The sequence below is a fragment of the Chrysemys picta genome, chromosome 12 (assembly GCF_011386835.1).
Source record: "Chrysemys picta bellii isolate R12L10 chromosome 12, ASM1138683v2, whole genome shotgun sequence".
Taxonomy (NCBI): domain Eukaryota; kingdom Metazoa; phylum Chordata; order Testudines; family Emydidae; genus Chrysemys; species Chrysemys picta.
In genome coordinates, this window is record NC_088802.1 from 16496074 (window position 1) to 16514706 (window position 18633).

The 18633-nt window shown below is 55.1% G+C and overlaps 1 protein-coding gene and 1 long non-coding RNA gene across 3 annotated transcripts in view; one reads left to right on the top strand and one right to left on the bottom strand.

Moving 5' to 3' along the window:
* LOC112061047 (butyrophilin subfamily 1 member A1-like) overlaps nucleotides 1-18633 on the bottom strand; it is a 71485-nt gene that overhangs the window by 32187 nt on the left and 20665 nt on the right. For both annotated transcript variants that reach the window (XM_065565013.1, XM_065565014.1), the window contains exons 4-7: nucleotides 17334-17615; nucleotides 14312-14428; nucleotides 4117-4137; nucleotides 3987-4013 (exon numbers count right to left, since the gene is read on the bottom strand). In XM_065565013.1, coding sequence (XP_065421085.1) covers nucleotides 3987-4013; nucleotides 4117-4137; nucleotides 14312-14428; nucleotides 17334-17615 — 447 coding nt within the window. The remainder of the gene's footprint in view (nucleotides 1-3986; nucleotides 4014-4116; nucleotides 4138-14311; nucleotides 14429-17333; nucleotides 17616-18633) is intronic.
* On the top strand, nucleotides 1421-17584 carry LOC135975046 (uncharacterized). Its single transcript, XR_010592103.1, has 3 exons — nucleotides 1421-1562; nucleotides 14335-14494; nucleotides 17449-17584. It is a non-coding gene; the product is annotated as an uncharacterized LOC135975046 (long non-coding RNA).

Genomic DNA, 18633 nt, shown 5'->3' on the forward strand with positions numbered 1-18633 from the left:
CACTGGAGGTTTATAAGAACAGGTTGGACAAACCCCTGCCAGGGATAGTCTAGTCCCTGACCCAGCCTGGGGGGCTGGACTAGGTGACCTCTCGAGGTCCCTTCCAGCCCTGCATTGCTGTTTCTAGGTTACAGCAGTTCCTGGGGCTGGGTCCAGGGCCCTGGGGACTCTAGCGTGGGGTGTGGCACATGGCAGAGTTAACACTGTTAGTGACTATGACAGCTGGCAGCTCAGCGTCCCTGCCAGGGGCCTGGGCTGGCACATGGCTGCCTGTACCTGGCTCAGCAGGGTGTTACTGGGCCGTGTAGACAGGACCTAGGGCTGGCACCTGTCCATAGGGTTGCCAGGCGTCCGGTTTTTGATTGGAACGCCTGGTCAAAAAGGGACACTGGTGGCTCCGGTTGTCACCGCCTACTGGGACGTTAAAAGACTGGTTAGTGGTGCAGCGGGGGCCCGGGGCTAAGGCAGGCTCCCTGCCTGCCCTAGCTCTGTGCGGCTCCTGGAAGCGGCCGCCAATTTACTTCCCTGGAGTTTGAAACTTTTCTAGCAGAGAGGAAAATTTTACACAGAAGGTCATCCCTATATTACCCTCAAGCCAATGGGGAAATCAAACGGTTTAACAGAAGTTTGAAAGAGAGTTTGCAAACGGCTAAACTGGAAGGGCGATTGTGGATACCCTTCACTACCAATTTCTTGCAAGCATATCGGGCTACACAACATGCCACAATGCAAAGATCATCCGCAGAGTTACGACATGGGAAACAGATGAATACTAAACTGAACACTGCTGGATTGTTAAAGGCACGACCTGAGGCCCCAACCGAGGATGATGTGAAAAAAACATTTGAACGGAACCAAGCAAAGTCTAAGGCTTTCACAGACAAGCGGCGGGGTGTTAAGGAACCAAAGTTTGAGTGTGGTTCCTTCGTTAGAATACGAAAACCTGGAATTTTACGCAAAGGGGACCATAAATTCACAGCTCCTCTTAAAATCATAGAGAAGAAGGGACCTTACATCTATCGACTTTCTGATGGGTGGGTATGGAATGCTTCTTATCTTGCACCTGCCTATGCACCAAGAGGCGATTATGCCAACACCCAGTCTGTATTGGATGACTTCACAGTAGAACCAACACAACAAGACATTGCACTGGAACCGGGGCTTGAGAGACAGCCTGTCAGACCCAGATGCCCACCTGTCTGGACTAGAGACTATGTTATGTAGTATCTACAGTGTTTTCAGTGTAATATTTCTCACAACAGTATAGTGTCTTGTTTCCTATTTGTTCCTGTGGTTAGAACACCAATGTTTATTTTAATTGGGAGAGTTTCTTAAGAGAGGAGGGAATGTGGTGTTTAGATGTTGTTTGTAATTATTAGAACTGGGAGCACTGGCTGTGGGGAGTCTGAAAGTACAGGAAACAGGAAGGACGGGGGAGGAGTTGAGGAGGCTGAGTGAGAGCTACTGAGGGTGCAGCAGCAGCTTGGTAAAGAGGTTTCCACTTTTAAAATAAAGTCCTGTTGAAGTTTGTTAGTACCTTGCCTGGTCACTACAACACCATGGTAAGTGCTGCCGGGACCCCGAACCCCCTCACGCACCCCCTCCCACACTCCCAACCCCCTGCCCCAGCCCGAAGTCCCCTCCTTCACCCCAAACCCCTCATCCCTGGCCCCACCCCAGAGCCCGCACCCCCAGCCGGAGCCCTAACCCCCCTCCTGCACCCCAAACCCCTGCCCCAGCCCAGTGAAAGTGACTAAGAGTGGGAAACAGTGAACGACAGAGGGAGGGGGGATGGAGTGAGCAAGGCTGGGGACTTGGAGAAGGGGAAGGGCAGGGGCAGGGCCTCAGGGCAGGGGTGGGGCAGGGGTGTTCGGTTTTGTGAGATTAGAAAGTTGGCAACCAGACCTGTCCAGGTTTTCCCAGGATTGTCCCTTTGTCCATGTCACTCTCCTGGGAAATCTGTGAGTCTGCCCAGGACATGACAAGTCCCAGGTGTGTCAGTGGCTGTAGCGGGGGAGCTGTGGGGTGCTGGTGACTACGCAAAGGGAGCTCTGGGTCCAGAGTGCCTGGGAGCTGCAGAGAGGGGGCAGCTTGGGGCAGTGAGTGAGATCGGGAGCTCAGGGCCAGCAGGGCCCAGTCACCACTGTGCAGGTACCAGCTGTGAGGGTCACTGCCGGGGGCAGTGGGGTAGATCTGGTGCCATGTTCTGCTTGGTGAGGTTGGTACTTGGGAAAGTCCAGGAGCAGGAGCCTTTGGGGGCTGGTGCCCTCTCCCGGGATTTGGATGGGGTGACAGTGCCCGAGTGAGGGGACAGGTGGTGTACATGAACCAGGCAGATTTCCTGTTTTGTTGCACCTCAGAGGTGGCAACCCTAACAGGACCCTCAGCGGTGTTTGTGTAACGGCCCTGGGTGCCCCCCTCCCTTCCAGCTCTGTGCGGTAGGATACCTCGGAGTTCATGGACCCGTGGGCCAGTGGTGCTGCAATGTGTGTGCACATCCCCTGGGCTCCCTGATCATTGCTGGAGCTGCCCAGACTCTCCCAGCATGCACCAGGCCGTCCCTAGCTATTTTGGTGCCCTACGTAGCCCCTCCCCATGGGGGGGGGGGGCTGTGTTGGGCTCTGCCCCAGGCCTCTGCAAGCCTGGGAGCCAGGGGAGCAGAGCAGGCTGGGTCTGGGTCACTCCACTTCCCACAGGAAGTGGCCAGCCCGCCGTCCCCCACGGAGGCCTGGGGCAGGGCCCCGCACAGCTCCCCTGCGGAGGCCTGGGACCCCAGCCTGCTCTGTTCCCCTGACTCCCAGGCTTGGGGGGAGGATAGAGGTGGGAACCGCCCCCCAGCACTCACCGGTAGCACAGCTGGGAGCCCTGGGAGCGGAGCAGACTGGGGCCGGGTCGCTCCACTTACCATGTGGTGAGTGCAGGGTCGGGCCTGGCTGCAGTCTTCAGGGGAGTGGGGGCGGGAGCCATGGGGCGGAGCAGGGGAGCCCCCCCTGTGGCAACTCCCAGCCCTGCAGTGCCCCCCCTGCAGCAGCTCTCCGCCCCCATTCCGCCCAGGGGGCCCCCCTGCGGCAGCTCCCCGCCCCAGCTCACCTCCGCTCCTCCTTCTCCCCTGAGCACGCCAGTGCCACTCCACTTCTCCCGCCTCCCAGGCTTGTAGTGCCAATCAGCTGTTTGGTGCGGCAAGCCTGGGAGGGGAGGAGAATTAGAGCGGGGACGGCGTGCTCAGGGGAGAAGGTGGAGTGGAGGTGAGCTGGGGCGGGGAGCGGTTACCCTGCACGTTCCCCCCCCCCTCAGTTACTTGCTGCGGGCAGCCCTCCCTGCACCCCCCTGCCCCAGCTCACCTCCACTCCACCGCCTCCCCATAGCGGGCTTTTTGGTGCCCCCAACCACTTGGTGCCCTAGTTCGCCTAGTGGTCGCACCGGCCCTGCACACACACAGCTCAGCCACGGCTGTGAGGCAGAAAAGCTGCCGCATGGGCACAGTTTGTTGCAATTGGGTCAGGGGAGTGTCACAGGCTGGTTATAAAACCGTGTCTGCCCTTGCAGTGGGGACAGGGCCTCCCTCCCCCCCAAATCCAGGGGACACTGAACAGCTCCTGTCTGGGCCTGTTACGCTAGAAGGAAATTGTGGGCTAAAGCCTGGTCTGAGCATAGAAACCCTGCTGCTGGGAAGGGAGAGCCGAGCAGTTCAGTGCAAATGATGGCCAGATAAGAATGTCCATCCTGCAAAGCCCAGGTAAGGCCCTGGAAAGGTGACACCAGGGGGCAGTATTCCCTCACCAATCAGCCCTTTCCCAAAGGGGGCATGTCCCTGCTCTGCAATAAACCTGGGGTGTCACCTGCCCCTTTCCATCTGCCCCCAGTGATATTGCTGTTTCCAGCCTATTGAATGTCATAGGAAAATGCTCTGCAGGGAAAGGAGCACAGAGCTCCCAGGGGAAGGTGGAGCCTCACCCTGGATAAAACATCAGTGGTTTGTACAGTACCTGCGTAGATCTGGGCGCGTCTCCACCCTGCAACCAAACACAGACAGACGGGTGAGAACGCCCCGGAACACCGACACGCTGATCAGGAGACAATGTCACACAGGGTGATACAGGGGGGAATGGAACTTACTGAGCTCAGCCTGGAGTTTGTCTAAAAATAAAACAAAGAGAAATGAGTCAATATCACATAAAGTTACCAGATGTCCCGATTTTATAGGGACAATCCCGATATTTGGGGCTTTGTCTTATATAGGCGCCTATTACCCCTCACCCCCATCCCGATTTTTCACACTTGCTGTCTGGTCACCCTAATATCACATTATCTTGCAGAAGAGAAGTGAGTCAAAAAGACTTTAAAGTAAGGAAGTTAAAATGCTTAGGCCTTGGCTACACTTGCGAGTTGCAGCGCTGTAAAGCCGCCCCCAGAGCTGTAACTCACTCCCCGTCCACACTGGCAAGGCATTTGCAGCGCTGTATCTCCGTGGTAGCAGCGCTGCATGTACTCCACCTCTCTGAGAGGAATAGCAAGTGCAGCGCTGCCACTGCAGCGCCAGTGTGGCCGCCCAATGCGCTGTGAATGGCCTCCAGAATTATTCGGCAGTATCCCACAATGCCTGTTCTAGCCACTCTGGTCATCCGTTCAAACTCTACTGTCCTGGCCTCAGGTAACCAACCATGTGACCGACCCTTTACATTCCCCGGGAATTTTAAAAATCCCCTTCCTGTTTGCTCAGCCCGGCGTGGCGTGGAGTGCTATCAGCGAATCTTTCCAGGTGACCATGCCTCCACGCGCCAAGCGAGCCCCAGCATGGAGCAATGGCGAGTTGCTGGACCTCATCAGTGTTTGGGGGGAGGAAGCTGTACAGTCCCAGCTGCGCTCCAGCCGTAGGAATTACGATACCTTCGGGAAGGTATCAAAGGACATGATGGAAAGGGGCCATGACTGGGATGCCCTGCACTGCAGGATTAAAGTGAAGGAGCTGCGGAGTGCCTACCGCAAAGCCCGCGACGCAAACGGCCGCTCGGGTGCTCCCCCCGCGACCTGCCGATTCTACAAAGAGTTGGATGCGATACTTGGGGTTAACCCCACCTCCACTCCGAGCACCACCATGGACACTTCAGAGCCAGTGGGTGGGGGGGGAGAGGGGAGGAGGAGGAGGAGGAGGAAAACGGGAGTGATGGTGGTGGGCCGGATGGAGACACCCTGGAGCCATGCAGCCAGGAGCTCTTCTCGAGCCAGGAGGAAGGTAGCCAGTCACAGCGGCTGGTACTTGGTGGAGGACAAACAGAAGAGCAGGTTCCCGGTAAGCGGGTTTTTTTTTCGGTCCGGGCTCTTTGGGAGAGGAGGGTTAGGCATGCATGCCTAGATGCGGAATAGTGAATTGATGTGGTTTATCACATCGCGGTAATCGGCCTCGATAATCTCTTCGAATGTCTCGTCCAGAACGTGTGCAATGCATTTGCTCAGGTTTATCGGGAGAGCCGCTGTGGTCCTTGTCCCAGCCAGGCTAACGTGTCCGCGCCACTGTGCCGCGAGGGACGGGGGGACCATTGCTGCACACAGGCAAGCTGCATATGGGCCAGGGCGGAAGCCGCATTGCAGTAGAAGACCCTCCCTTGCTTCCCAGGTCACCCTCAGCAGCGAGATATTGTCCAGGACGAACTCCTGTGGAAAATGTTGGGACAGTGTTCAGTGTAGGTGCCCCCTGAAGCTGTTGGCTCTCCCCAAGGCACAGAAACCCAGAGGACAGTGCAGCTCTGAAACAATCAGTCCCCCTTACTCACCATTGTGAGGCTCCCGTGGGATATGTGTGCTCTGTTTCAGATGGGAAAATTATGCTATTGTGTAGACCTGTGTGTTTTCTACTCCTTAAGTGCGGGGGAATCATTACTCTGTCTGGTATAAACAATGATGCTTCTGTTAAATGTTGCATTTTGCCTATACAGCTGCATCAGCCTTGAGACCTCAGCCGTCCCTCTTATCGCCTGCTCAGAGACTGCAAAGACTCAGGAAGAGACCGTGAAAAAGCAAAGAAGACATGCTGCAAGAAGTGATGCGGCAATCTATTAAAGAGAATGAGAAAGCACAGGACCGGAGGGAGAGAGAAAGCAGGATCCACCAGGAAAACGCAGTGCACCGGCGGCAAAGAACCGCGCACCGGCAGCAAAACACTGATAGGCTCATAAGCATCCTGGAGCGCCAAGCAGATGCTATCCAGGAGCTGGTAGCCATGCAGAAAGAGGAGCAGTACCGCAAACGCAAACACCCCCCACACAGCCCTTGTCCCAAAACTCTTTCCGTTGTGCCCCATTGTCACCTCCAACCCACTTTCCCCAACTTCCGTGTTCTTCACGCCACCCGCTGCCTCCAACACCAGTATCTTCACCACCCAGCCCTGAAAACCACGACCCTTACCCTCTGCACCCAACCCCCATCACCATGCAGTATAGCTGCCCTGAAGTGCAGCACTCACTGCACAGCACACCAGACAGGACATATGTGAATCTGTGATTGTACCATTCCCCACTCCACCCCCTTGTTTCTTTTCAATAAATATTTTTTTTTTCTTTTCAATAAATGGATTCTTTGGCTTTGAAAACATTCTTTATTATTGCATAAAGTAAAAGACTCCTTAGCCCAGGAAATCAACAGGCACTGCAAGTCTGCTTGTCTGCTAAGCAGACACTGATTCCTAAAGATTGGAACTACTGCACTTCACTCCTGTGAAGGGCACCAGATATCACTGCTGGTTTTCAGCCTCAAATTGCTCCCTCAAGGGATCCCTAATCCTTGCAGCCCCGCACTGGGCCCCTGTAATGGCCCTGCTCTCTGGCTGTGCAAATTCAGCCTCCGGGTGTTGAACCTCGGAGGTCCATGCTTGAGTGAAGCTTTCACCCTTCCCTTCACAAATATTATGGAGGGCACAGCACGCGGATATAACCGCGGTGATGCTGTTTTCGGCCAAGTCCAGCTTCCCATACAGAGATCACCAGCAGCCCTTTAAACGGCCAAAGGCACACTCCACAGTCATTCGGCACCGGCTCAGCCTGTAGTTGAACCGTTCCTTGCTGCTGTCAAGGCTCCCTGTGTAGGGTTTCATGAGCCATGGCATTAACAGGTAAGCGGGATCTCCAAGGATCACAATGGGCATTTCAACTTCCCCTACCGTGATCTTCCGCTCTGGGAAAAAAGTCCCAGCCTGCATCTTCCTGAACAGCCAAGTGTTCCGAAAGATCCGTGTGTCATGCACCTTTCCGGGCCAGCCTGTGTTAATGTCAATGAAACGCCCACAGTGATCCACAAGCGCCTGGAGAACCATAGAGAAATACCCCTTCCAATTAACGTACTCGGATCTTAGGTGGGGTGGTGCCAGAATAGGAATGTGCATCCCATCTATCGCCCCTCTACAGTTAGGGAACCCCATTTGTTCAAAGCCATCCACTATTTCCTGCACGTTACCCAGAGTCATGGTTCTTTTGAGTAGGATGTGATTAATGGCCCTGCAAACTTGCATCAACACGATTCCAACGGTCGACTTTCCCACTCCAAACTGGTTTGCGACCGACCGGTAGCTGTCTGGAGTTGCCAGCTTCCAGATTGCAATAGCCATCCGTTTCTCCACTGGCAGGGCAGCTCTCGATCTCGTGTCCTTGCGCCGCAGGATGGGGGTGAGTTCCTCACACAGTCCCATGAAAGTGGCTTTTCTCATCCGAAAGTTCTGCAGCCACTGCTCGTCATCCCAGACTTCCATGACGATGTGATCCCACCACTTGGTGCTTGTTTCCCGAGCCCAAAAGCGGCGTTCCACGGTGCTGAGCATGTCCGTGAATGCCACAAGCAATTTTGCGTCGTACGCGTTACGCGGCTCAATAGCATCGTCGGACTCCTCACCCTCACTCTCACTGTCACTTTGGATCTTAAGGAATAGTTCGACAGCCAAACGTGACGTGCTGGCGAGATAAGTCAGCATACGCCTCAGCAGTTCGGGCTCCATTTCCCGCAGACAGATCGCGCTGCACAGAAACTGTTGAAAGATGGCGCCAAAGGTGGATGCAAACAAAGGGATTTCTGGGATGTGAAGCGATGCATCACGGGGCATTGGGACAGGACCCAGAATCCCCCGCACCCACGCCCCCTTCCCACAACCCACGGCGCCAGAACGCGAAAAGGTGCTCTGTGGGATAGCTGCCCATAGTGCACGGCTCCCAACAGCACTGCAATTGCTGCAAATGTGGCCACCACAGTGCGCTGGGCAGCTGTCAGTGTGGACAGACTGCAGCGCTTTCCCTACTCAGCTGCACGAAGTCAGGTTTAACTCACAGCGCTGTATATCTGCAAGTGTAGCCAAGGCCTTAGACTCAGCCTGGAGGCTACATCAGCAACCAGAGCCTGGCACCTCCTGAGCAGCAAAGGAATTAGCAAGGGGAGGAATATTGTAACCCCACCTGGCCAGGTGCAGGAGGTGTTAGAGCCAAACAGGGATCCCTCAGCAAGTGGAAAATATTAACCCTGTGAAGCCCGCAGAAAGGAGCATAAAGTACATCAGGTGAAGTGCATGATGGGAATTAGGAGGCTAAATGGAATTAGCAGAGTGAACAGCCAGAGATATAAAACAAATACCAGGGAATTATTTCAGTCCATCAGAATCAGGAAGCCTGTGAGAGAATCGATGGGTCCCCTGGATCAGCAGGGGGGAAAGGGAGCAATTGAGGAGGTTAAGGACAATGCTGAGAGACTGACTGATTTCTCTGCATCAGTTTTCACCACAGAGAATGTTGGGGAGAGACCTGCCTGGAGCTGCTCTGGTCATGAAATGAATATCAGGGATCGAGGTGTGAAGACGAGATATTGGAACAACTGATAAGTTAAAGAGCCAGCAGTCACCAAGAGCAGCGTAGATCCCTGCCAGGTGCCAAACGCCCAAGAGTTCTGAAATGACGTCTGAGCGATATGGCTGAGCTGCTAACAATAATACGCATCACTCATTAAAATCAGCTACACTTCCGGAGATTCAGAGGGTTGGGAATGTTGTCCCCAGCTTTAAAAATTTGGCCGGAGTAATTCTGAGAGTTACAGCCCAGTGAGCCTTATGTCAGTGCCTGGTAAACTGGCTGAAACAAGAACTAAACCAGAATTCTAAATCAGCTGTATGAGAATGATGGGAACAAACCCAACTAGCACAGCTGGAAAAGAAAACTGTGGGTATGTCTACACGTAAACCCCTACAGCAGTGCAGCTGCACCACTGCTGCTGGGGGACTTCAGCATCAACACTCCCTATGCTGAGGGGAGGGATTCTCCCATTGTCATAGGTAACCCACCTCCCCCAGAGTCAGTAGCTAGGTTGATTCTTCCATCGACCTAGCACTGTCTACACCAGGGGTTAGCTTGGTAAATATAAACTACATCTCTCAGGGATGTGGATCCACACTCCAGAAAAACGTAGCTATACCAATATCAATTCCTAGAATAGACTAGGCTTGTGTCTCACTCATCTATTAAAATGTCACTGAGTATGTCAGTACAGTATGGCACATAGGAGAACCCAATGGCATAACTGATGTGGACTTTCAAAAAGTTTTTGAAAAAGTTCCTCACAAAAAGTTTTTAAGGAAACTAAAGCTGTCCACACTACCACTTATGGCTCCAAAACTTATGTCACTCAGAGGTGTGAATATTCCACCCCCTGAGCAACATAAGTTACGCTGACATAAGTGTTAGTGTGCACAGTGCTATGTCGGTGGGAGAAACTCTCCTGCCCACATAGCTACCTCCGCCCGCTGGAGGTGAATCATTATGCCAATGGGAGAACTCTCTCCCGTTGGCACAGAGTGGCTCCACTAGAGATCTTACAGTGGGACGGCTGCATTGGTACAGCTGTAGCGTTAGAAGCTCTGTAGTGCAGACATAGCCTAAGTCATCATGGGCTGAGAGGTAAAGTATTGTCCTGGATCAGAAACCAGCTTAATGACAGAAAACAAAGAGCAGGAATAAATGGTCAATTTTCATATGGAAAAAGGTTAGCTGTGGGGTGCCTCAAAGTCAGGTATTAGGACTGGTGTTTAGTCTATTTCAGCGGTTCTCAAACTGTGGGTCAAGACCCCAAAGTGGATTGCGGCCCTGTTTTAATGGGGTCGCCAGGGCTGCCTTAGAGTTGCTGGGGCCTGGGCCTGAAGCCCGAGTCCCACCACCTGGGGCTGAAGCTGAAGCCCAAGAGCTTCAGCCCTGGGCACTGGGGCTCAGATTACAAGCCCCATGTCTGGGACAGAAGCCCTTGGGATTCAGCTTTGGCCTGGCCCCACCCCCACTCAGTGGGCTCAGGCTTTGGTCCCCCCTCCTGGGGTCATGTAGTAATTGTTGTTGTCAGAAGGGGGTCGCGGTGCAATGAAGTTTGAGAACCCCTGGGCTATTTATCAGTGACTTGGAACAAAGGATAACCCTGAAGTGGCAAAATTTGCAGATGACACACAATTATTTAGGTTACCAAAGACGTCTGAGTTATTTCAGAGGGACCAAGCTTGGATAACATGATGGCTGATGAAATTCAGCATTGATCAATGTGAGGTAACGCACATTACACAGATAATCAGACCTAGGCATGCAGGTTATTGGCTTTAAAATACTCAGGAAAAAGACCTGGGCAGCACTGCGGACACCTCTGTGAAGAGCTCTGCTCAATGTGATCTAAACTCTCAGCGTGAGATTCTGTGCTCAGAACCTGCAGCCCAGGGGCACTTGAGGGCTCAGGCAGCTTTAAGCGCTGCCCCGTATCCTCCTGATCCCAGGTGCTCTGGATGCCAAAGCCGCCCCCGCTGTAACTCAGGGCTTGTCTGCAGCCCCCGCTGTAACTCAGGGCTTGCTGCAGCCCCCGCTGTAACTCAGGGCTTGCTGCAGGGCAAAGTTACACCAGTGTAAAATAAGTTGGGCATTTAAACCACTCACGTTATACCAGCGTAATGCTCCATATGAATACACTTATTCCATAATAAGAGTGAGTTTTTCTGGCTTAGCTTGTGCCTTTAGTTACAGCAGCCTTTCCCTGGGCGCATATGGGCAGCAGCACGGCCCAGAATCTCTCCAGCACCGTGCACTGTGGCCCCGCCCCGACACCCCCCTCTTGTTCCCAGTCCCATCTTCCCTACACCCCTACAATAGGGCTTGTAAGTGGGTCCTCAGAGGGCAGCCCACAGCTGTTCTCTGCTGTGCCTGCACTGGAGCGAATCCTCCCCCAGCTGGATCCAGGCCTTTTGAAGCCCAGTTATGCTGTTTTGGTCCTTTTGCTGACCATAAAGGGGTTGAAGGATGGGTGAAAATCTCACGCTCCATTTATTAAAAGGTGTCCGGCCTTTCTGGGTATGAAGATAGCACCGAGCAAGTGACCTGGGTGTAAGCAAGCAAGCTGGGTGCACCAGCCCAATGAGATCTGCCTGAGTCTGCAGGAAGCGCTGTTTGCTGCTCACACTTATCGAGTGGGGCTGGGATGCTGACATTAAAGCCTGATCGATGACAATTTAATTGTCACCATTTGCAATTATCTCACTGCTGATCATTTTAGCAGAAACATCCAGCTTCTGTGCTTCTCCCTCACAACTGGATGCAAGGACTGATACGGAGGAGGGCGGCAGTGGGGCAATGGCAGATACTGGGGCAGAAGGCAGTGGGGCAGCTACCTCTCATCAAAGGTTGCTGGGGTGAGGAACAGTGAATTCAGTTCCCTCCATCCAAATACAGAGTGACCACTTTTATGCTAAAACAGGAAGGGAGAGAGGAGATACATTTCCCTTTCCCTCCCCTCCTCCGATACGAAATGCCTCCTGGATACGAGAGCAAACACACACACAGCACATGGTCACTGAGGGTGAAATCTGGCCCCTTCCCTCTTTACATGGCCGTGGAAGGGGGGATCCCAAGTGAGAGATCCTGTTAAATACTGGACAAGTCTTATAGTGTCCAGCAATGAGTCTGGCCCATGTGGGCTGCTAGACAGAGCTGCTCAGGCCCCTTCCCCTTCACAGCTTATCTGTGTCAGTGCGACATAGAGAGAGAAAAGGGCGAGAGGTTGGATTTCATTCCATCACGTGTATGGTGAAGTTCCTATTACTGTTGAACGCAGCTCCGCTGTAGTTATGAGACAGAGAGACAAAGAGCCGGATAAATGGGTCACACAGATAGGTCTGTCTGTGGAGGTCTCTGCCCTCTGCGCCCCTGCTGCCTGGGACTGGACTGCAGGGATGGGTGGTTCAACCTGTCCCCACAGGCTGTGGCCTCAATGGGTCATAGCAGCTGTCCCTGCTGTTTGAGAACTAGGGCTAGTCTTCACTTACCGGCTGGTCCGGAGGCACGCAATCGATGTTCTGTGATCGATTTATCGCGTCTGGTTAAGACGCGATAAATCGATCCCGGATCGATCCCGGAAGTGCCCACAATCGGCGCCGGTACTCCAGCTCTCCGAGAGGAGTACGCAGCGTCGACGGGGGGAGACTTCCGGCCGCGTCTGGACCCCGGTAAGTCCGGACTAAGGTACTTCGAATTCAGCTACGTTATTAACGTAGCTGAATTTGCGTACCTTAGTCCGAAGTCCGGACTAAGTGGGGACCAGCCCCTAGACCCACTCACATCAGATATGGCTGTTGTGGGAGGGAAGGTCTTTTTTATCGAGTTTCCTGTCTGGTGCCCTCTGTGCCCATCCCTTGAATGGCCCCAGCTCCCCCCAGCTCTTGACTGTGGAAATGGGGGAGGGAAGAGAGCGATGGGAATGGGACTTTGACCTGGGCTGGATAAGGAACAGGGTCTTGCTGGCTCCATCCTAGGCCAGATCCTGATCTTGTGGGTGGCGTCTGCCCCTTGGTCCTAGGGATCACAGGGAAGAGCTCCCCCTAGGGGCTTGGTAAATAGTGGGTGTCCCAGCAAAGAATGGGGTGGAGGTGCCCTTCCAAATCTGGATGCTCAGGTCACTATCACTGCTGAGCACAGCCTGAGCGAGAGCATCTTGTGCCCAGTGTGAGCAGCGTGTCAGACCAGCCGTGCAAATCCTGAGTGTGTTTGTGTTATTACAGCATCCCAGCCACAGCTCACCAGTGCAGCTGGTGCAGAGAGTTCTCTGAAAGGCCCAGGGAACAAGACAGTGACAGTTAATTGTTCTGATTGTTTAGTGTTTGGAAATGCGCCCAACATAGCTCTCTCTGGGCACATACATGACTTTTACATACAACTCAAAATGATTAATCCCTGTCACCTAAACATGGACTCAACCCACGTAACGTATCTGTTAAAGCAGGGGTGGGGAACCTTTTTTCCATCAGGGGCCACTGACCCACAGAAAAAAATAGTCGGGGGCCACACACAGCCTTACAGGGAGGGGGCGGGGCGCGGAGGATCAGGGCTTCCCCTAGGCTCTGGAAAGTTGCCAGAAATGAGGGGTTCAGAGTGTGGGATGGGGCTCCGGGTTGGGGCAGGGGGTTGAGGTGTGGGAGGAGGTGAGGGCTCTGTCTGGAAGTGTGGGCTTGGGATGAGGGGTTTTGGGTGCAGGAGAGGGCTCCAGGCTGGGGCAAAGGGGTTTGGAGTGCAGGAGGTGGCTGAGGACTGGGCAGGGAGTTGGGGTGTGGGCTCCAGCTGGGGGTATGGGCCCTGGAGTGGGGCTGCGGATGGGACAGGGGGTTGGGGTGCAGGAGGAGGTTTGGAGTGCATGTTCCAGGATGGAGTTTGGGTGTAGGAGGGGGCTTTTTATTAATTTATTTATAAATGGACAGAAATCTGGCATCAGGAATTATAACATTCAAAAACCAGTAAGAGAACACTTCAGTCTCTCTGGTCACTCAATAACAGACCTAAAAGTGGCAATTCATCAACAAAAAAACTTCAAAAACAGACTCCAATGTGAAACTGCAGAACTGGAATTAATTTGCAAACTGGACACCATCAAATTAGGCTTGAATAAAGACTGGGAGTGGTTGGGTCATTACAAAACCTAATTTCCCCCATACTAATTTCCCCCTAATGGTACTCACACCTTCTTGTCAACTGTTTGAAATGGGCCACTCTCATTACCACTACAAAAGTGATTTTTCCTCCCTTGGTCTCCTGCTGTTAATTGAATTGTCTCGTTAGACTGACCCCCTACTTGGTATGGCAACTCCCATCTTTTCTTGTGCTGTGTATTTATACCTGCTACTGTATTTTCACTCCATGTATCTGATGAAGTGGGTTCTAGCCCATGAAAGCTTATGCCCAAATAAATTTGTTAGTCTCTAAGGTGCCACAAGGACTCCTCATTGTTCTTTTAATCTCTCTCTCTCTCACCAAGTTCCCGCCTCTTGTTACTTCACCTTTTGCTCTGTGCTGCCTCCAGAAGCAGTAACTGGACAGGGGAATGAGAACAGCCAGGAGAACCAGGATCACACCCAGAGCCACCATCCAGGGATTGACCCTCGGGAAAAACAGCTCTGCAAGAGAAAGTGCCATTGACTTGGGAGCAAACACGCGCAGAATGAAGACAGGAATTGACAAAGGTGACACTGCGACTAGTTAAAAGAACCTCACAGGGAAATACACAGGGTAGGGTTACCATATTTAAAAAATAAAAAAAGAGGACACTCCACGGGCCCTGGCCCCGCCCCTTTCCCACCCCTGGCCCCGCCCCTACTCCGCCCATTCCCCCAAAGTCCCCGCCCTAACTCCCCCTTCTCCCTCCCAGCCACGCGAAAAGGGCTGCCCAAGCGCTACCGGCTTCACGGTTTGCCGGGCAGCCGCCAGACCCTGCGCCCCCGGTCGGCGCTTCCCCAGCACAGCTGGAGCCCGGGAGGGGAAGAGCCCAGCTGGGGGCGCAGGGTCTGGAGGCTGCCCGGCAAACCCGTGAAGCCGGTAGCGCTCGGGCTTTGGGCAGCCCCTATGCCTCCGGACCCTGCGCCCCCGGCCGGGCACTTTCTCTCCCGGGCTCCAGCTGCTCTGCTCCTCCCCTGACTCTTTGGCTCTGTTTAAGAGCCAAGCTGCCCGAGCCAGCGCTACTGGCTTCGGGCAGCCCCCGTGCCCCCGGACCCCAGCCACCGGAACAGAGCAGCTGGAGCCCGGGAAGGGAAGTGCCCGGCCGGCGGCTCGGGGTCCGGAGGCACGGGGGCTGCCCGAAGCCGGTAGCGCTGGCTCGGGCAGCTTGGCTCTTAAACAGAGCCGAAGTCTGAGTCAGGGGAGGAGCAGAGGAGCCGCGGGAGAGGAAGTACCTGTCCGGTATTTTTCCCGGACATGTTCGGCTTTTTGGCAATTCTAGGGTTACCATACGTCCGGATTTTCCCAGACATGTCCGGCTTTTTGGGCTCCAAATCCCTGTCCGGGGGGAAATCCCATAAAGCCGGACATGTCCGGGAAAATCGGGACATGCGGGGCCGGCCGTGCAGGTGCTCGGGGGCCGGGCCGGCGGTGCGGTGCTGGGCCGTGCGGGTGCTCGGGGGCCGGGCCGGCTGTGCGGTGCCGGGCCGGGGGCTCGGGGGCCGGGGGTTCGGGGGCCGGGCCGGAGGAGCGGTGCCGGGCCAGGGGCTCGGGGGCCCGGGGGCCGGGCCGGGGGCTCGGGGGCCAGGACGGGCCGGCGGAGCGGTGCCGGGCCGGGCCGGGGGCTCCGGGGCCGGGCCGGCGGTGCGGTGCCGGGCCAGGGGCTCGGGGGCCCGGGGGCCGGGCCGGGGGCTCGGGGGCCAGGACGGGCCGGCGGTGCCGGGGGCCGGGACAGCGGTGCGGTGCCGAGGGCCGGGCTGGGGACCGGCGGTGCGGTGCCGGGGGCTGGGGGTGCTCGGCCGGGCCCGGGGCCGGCACCCCAGGGCCCGAGCCGACCCAGGCTGGAAACGCCGGGGGGGCCAGCCTGGGCTGCGCCTCCTCCCCCGACACCCCTCCTTACCTGCTTCAGGCTTCCCGCGAATCAAATGTTCGCGGGAAGCAGGGGAGGGGGCGGAGACTTTGGGGAGGGGGCGGAGTTGGGGCGGGGGGGCGTGGGCGGGGCTGGGGGGGGGGGGGCGTGGAGTGTCCTCCTTTCGGAGGCACTAAATATGGTAACCCTAGCAATTCCCCCCGGACAGGGGTTTGATTGCCGAAAAACCGGACGCATGGTAACCCTACGTGACTGGTGCCCGGGGCCGGGGGCGCAGCTCCAGCCCCAGGGGGACGCAAATCCGGACAGTGCCGGCTCCCCGCAACGCGCTGGCATCCACAACCCCCCCTGGGGCGCCCCCCAGCCCTGCGATGGCTGCCGAGCGGCGCCCACAGACACCCCCCACCCAAAGGACAGGGGCCCGCGCCCTCCCTCCCCCGACGGCTTGCTGCCTCACAGGGGCAGGTTGGTCGTGTCGCAGGGGCCGCTGGGAGTTGTAGTTCTCGGCCGCTCCCCTCTCCCGGCTCTCCCTGGAGCGTGAGGCCTGGCCGGACTACAGCCCCCAGCATGCCCTGGGCAGGAGCCGAGTGTCGCACCGAGATGATGTCACAGCGGGCGACCAACACACACAGATTCGGAGATCCTAGCCTCCCTATTTCCCCGGACATGTCCAGCTTTTTGGCAATTCCCCCCGGACGGGGATTTGGGGACCAAAAAGCCGGATATGTCCGGGGAAATCCGGACGTATGGTAACCCTAATTAGAGTTCTGGATTCTTAGCAATAAAGCAGTGTGACATTGCAGCCTTTCAGGAAGAGTATTTATGTTTTGTTTTTAACTCTCTGTGTGTGCTGTGAACATAACAATGAGGTAATACTGGGCATATCATAGACTAACCAGCAGTGCAGCACTATGAGACCTCAGACAAATACTGCTTTACAAATTCATCACTATAATAGTAAGCATGTTGTAATATTCATTTGATACACAAGAACCCCAGAATAGAGAGGGAGGCATCTCCCTAAGGCAGCAGGCACAACTCATCCCACCTTGCTCTACGGTGGCTCGTCTATAGGCGCAGTTAGTGCGCGGCAGGCTGGGGTGTAAATCCACTGTGCACTGGCCTGCTGCGCACTAACTGGCTGTGTGCACGCTGGTTCACTTTGTTCTGTTCCCGGTTTAAGGTGGGGTAGATCAAAGCACAGCATGGAATTTTTAGTGCATGTAGCAGGGTCCAGCCCAAGCTCGGACATCTATACCACAATTTAACAGGCCCTTAGCCTGAGGCCCTTAGCCTGAGCCAGCTGGCCTGGGTCACCAGCGGGTTTTGAATTGCAGTGTAGACATATCCAAAGAGAATTGAAGTTGTTCAGGATTTTACAAGACGTGCTCAGCACATTGAAGGTTCAGGCCAATAAACAGGAGACACAATGATAAATACTCTCTGCCCATGTCTGCAACGTCTCAATCTATCCATGTGCGGCACAGACGGGTACTGACCTGCTATGGAAATCTCTGACTCTCTCTCCTGGTTGAGAAGGAGGTTCCTGACAGAGCAGAACACTTTCTGGTTGGACTCTTCTGGTATAACAATGGCAATCTCTGTTTGAAACAGGTCATTAGCTTCTTGGGATATTTTTTCAGAGGCTGATGGTAAGATCTGCCCCTGGAGATCTCTCCACTGAGCCTTGGGTTGTGGGTACCATCCGGCTGATCGACACACAACCCGGATCCCTCCGTCCTGATGTCCCTCCACAGAGATGGCAGGAGCAGAGCCCAAACCTACAGAAGAAATAAATGAACTTGTGATTATCCTACAGTGCCTAGTAATGAGCCAAAAGTTTTATTACACAGTTATCAAAAGCCATTTCCTATTAAACTGAGAATTGAATGTGAGTCCATGGATGTGGTTGATTAGTTAAACTGGCCAGATTCCAATTTGATAGAATTAATCTTAATATCAGGGCTGTTCTATGCACAAACTTGCTCCAGTTTTGTTAAAGTTTTTTTTTTAAACCAGTGCAAACCCCTGTGTGGACACTCTTAAATCAAGAAGGAATCGACTCAAGCTTAATTAATATAAGCCATTTCCAAACCATTTAAGAGTGTCCATATAGGGTTTTGCACTACTTCATGGTAACCAGAGCATGTGTATGTATAGACCAGAGGTGGGCAAACTATGGCCTGCGGGTCACATCCGGCCCACAGGACCGTTCTGCCCGGCCCCTGAGCTCCTGGCCCAGGAGGCTAGCCCCTGACCCCTCCCCCACTGTTCCCCCTCCCCCGCAGCCTCAGCTCACTGCACCGCCGGCGCAATGCTCTGGGCAGCAGGGCTGTGAGCTCCTGGGGCAGCGCAGCTGCAGAGCCCGGCCTGACCCGGTGCTCTGTCCTGCACGGTGCGTGGCTGGCTCTAGCTGGGCGGCACGGCTGCCTATCCTGGTGCAGCCGCGCCGCCAGCCATCGGTGCTCCAGGAAGCGCGGTAAGGGGGCAGGGGCTGACAGAGGGGGGTTGGAGAGAGGGCAGGGAAGTTTGGGGGTGGTGGTCAGGGGCCGGGGCAGTCAGAGGACAGAGGACAGAGAACAGGGGGGTTGGATGGGGCAGGGATCCCGGGAAGGCGGTTAGGAAGGGGGGGGGGTTGGATGGGGCAGCAGGGGTCAGTTAGGGGTGGGAGGTCTGGGGGTGGTCAGGGGACAGAGAGCGGGGGGGTGGATAGAGCAGAGGTTCCAGGGGGGCCATCAGGGAACGTGGGGGTTGGATGGGGCAGGAGTCCCAGAGGGGCCATCAGAGGGTGAGAAGCGG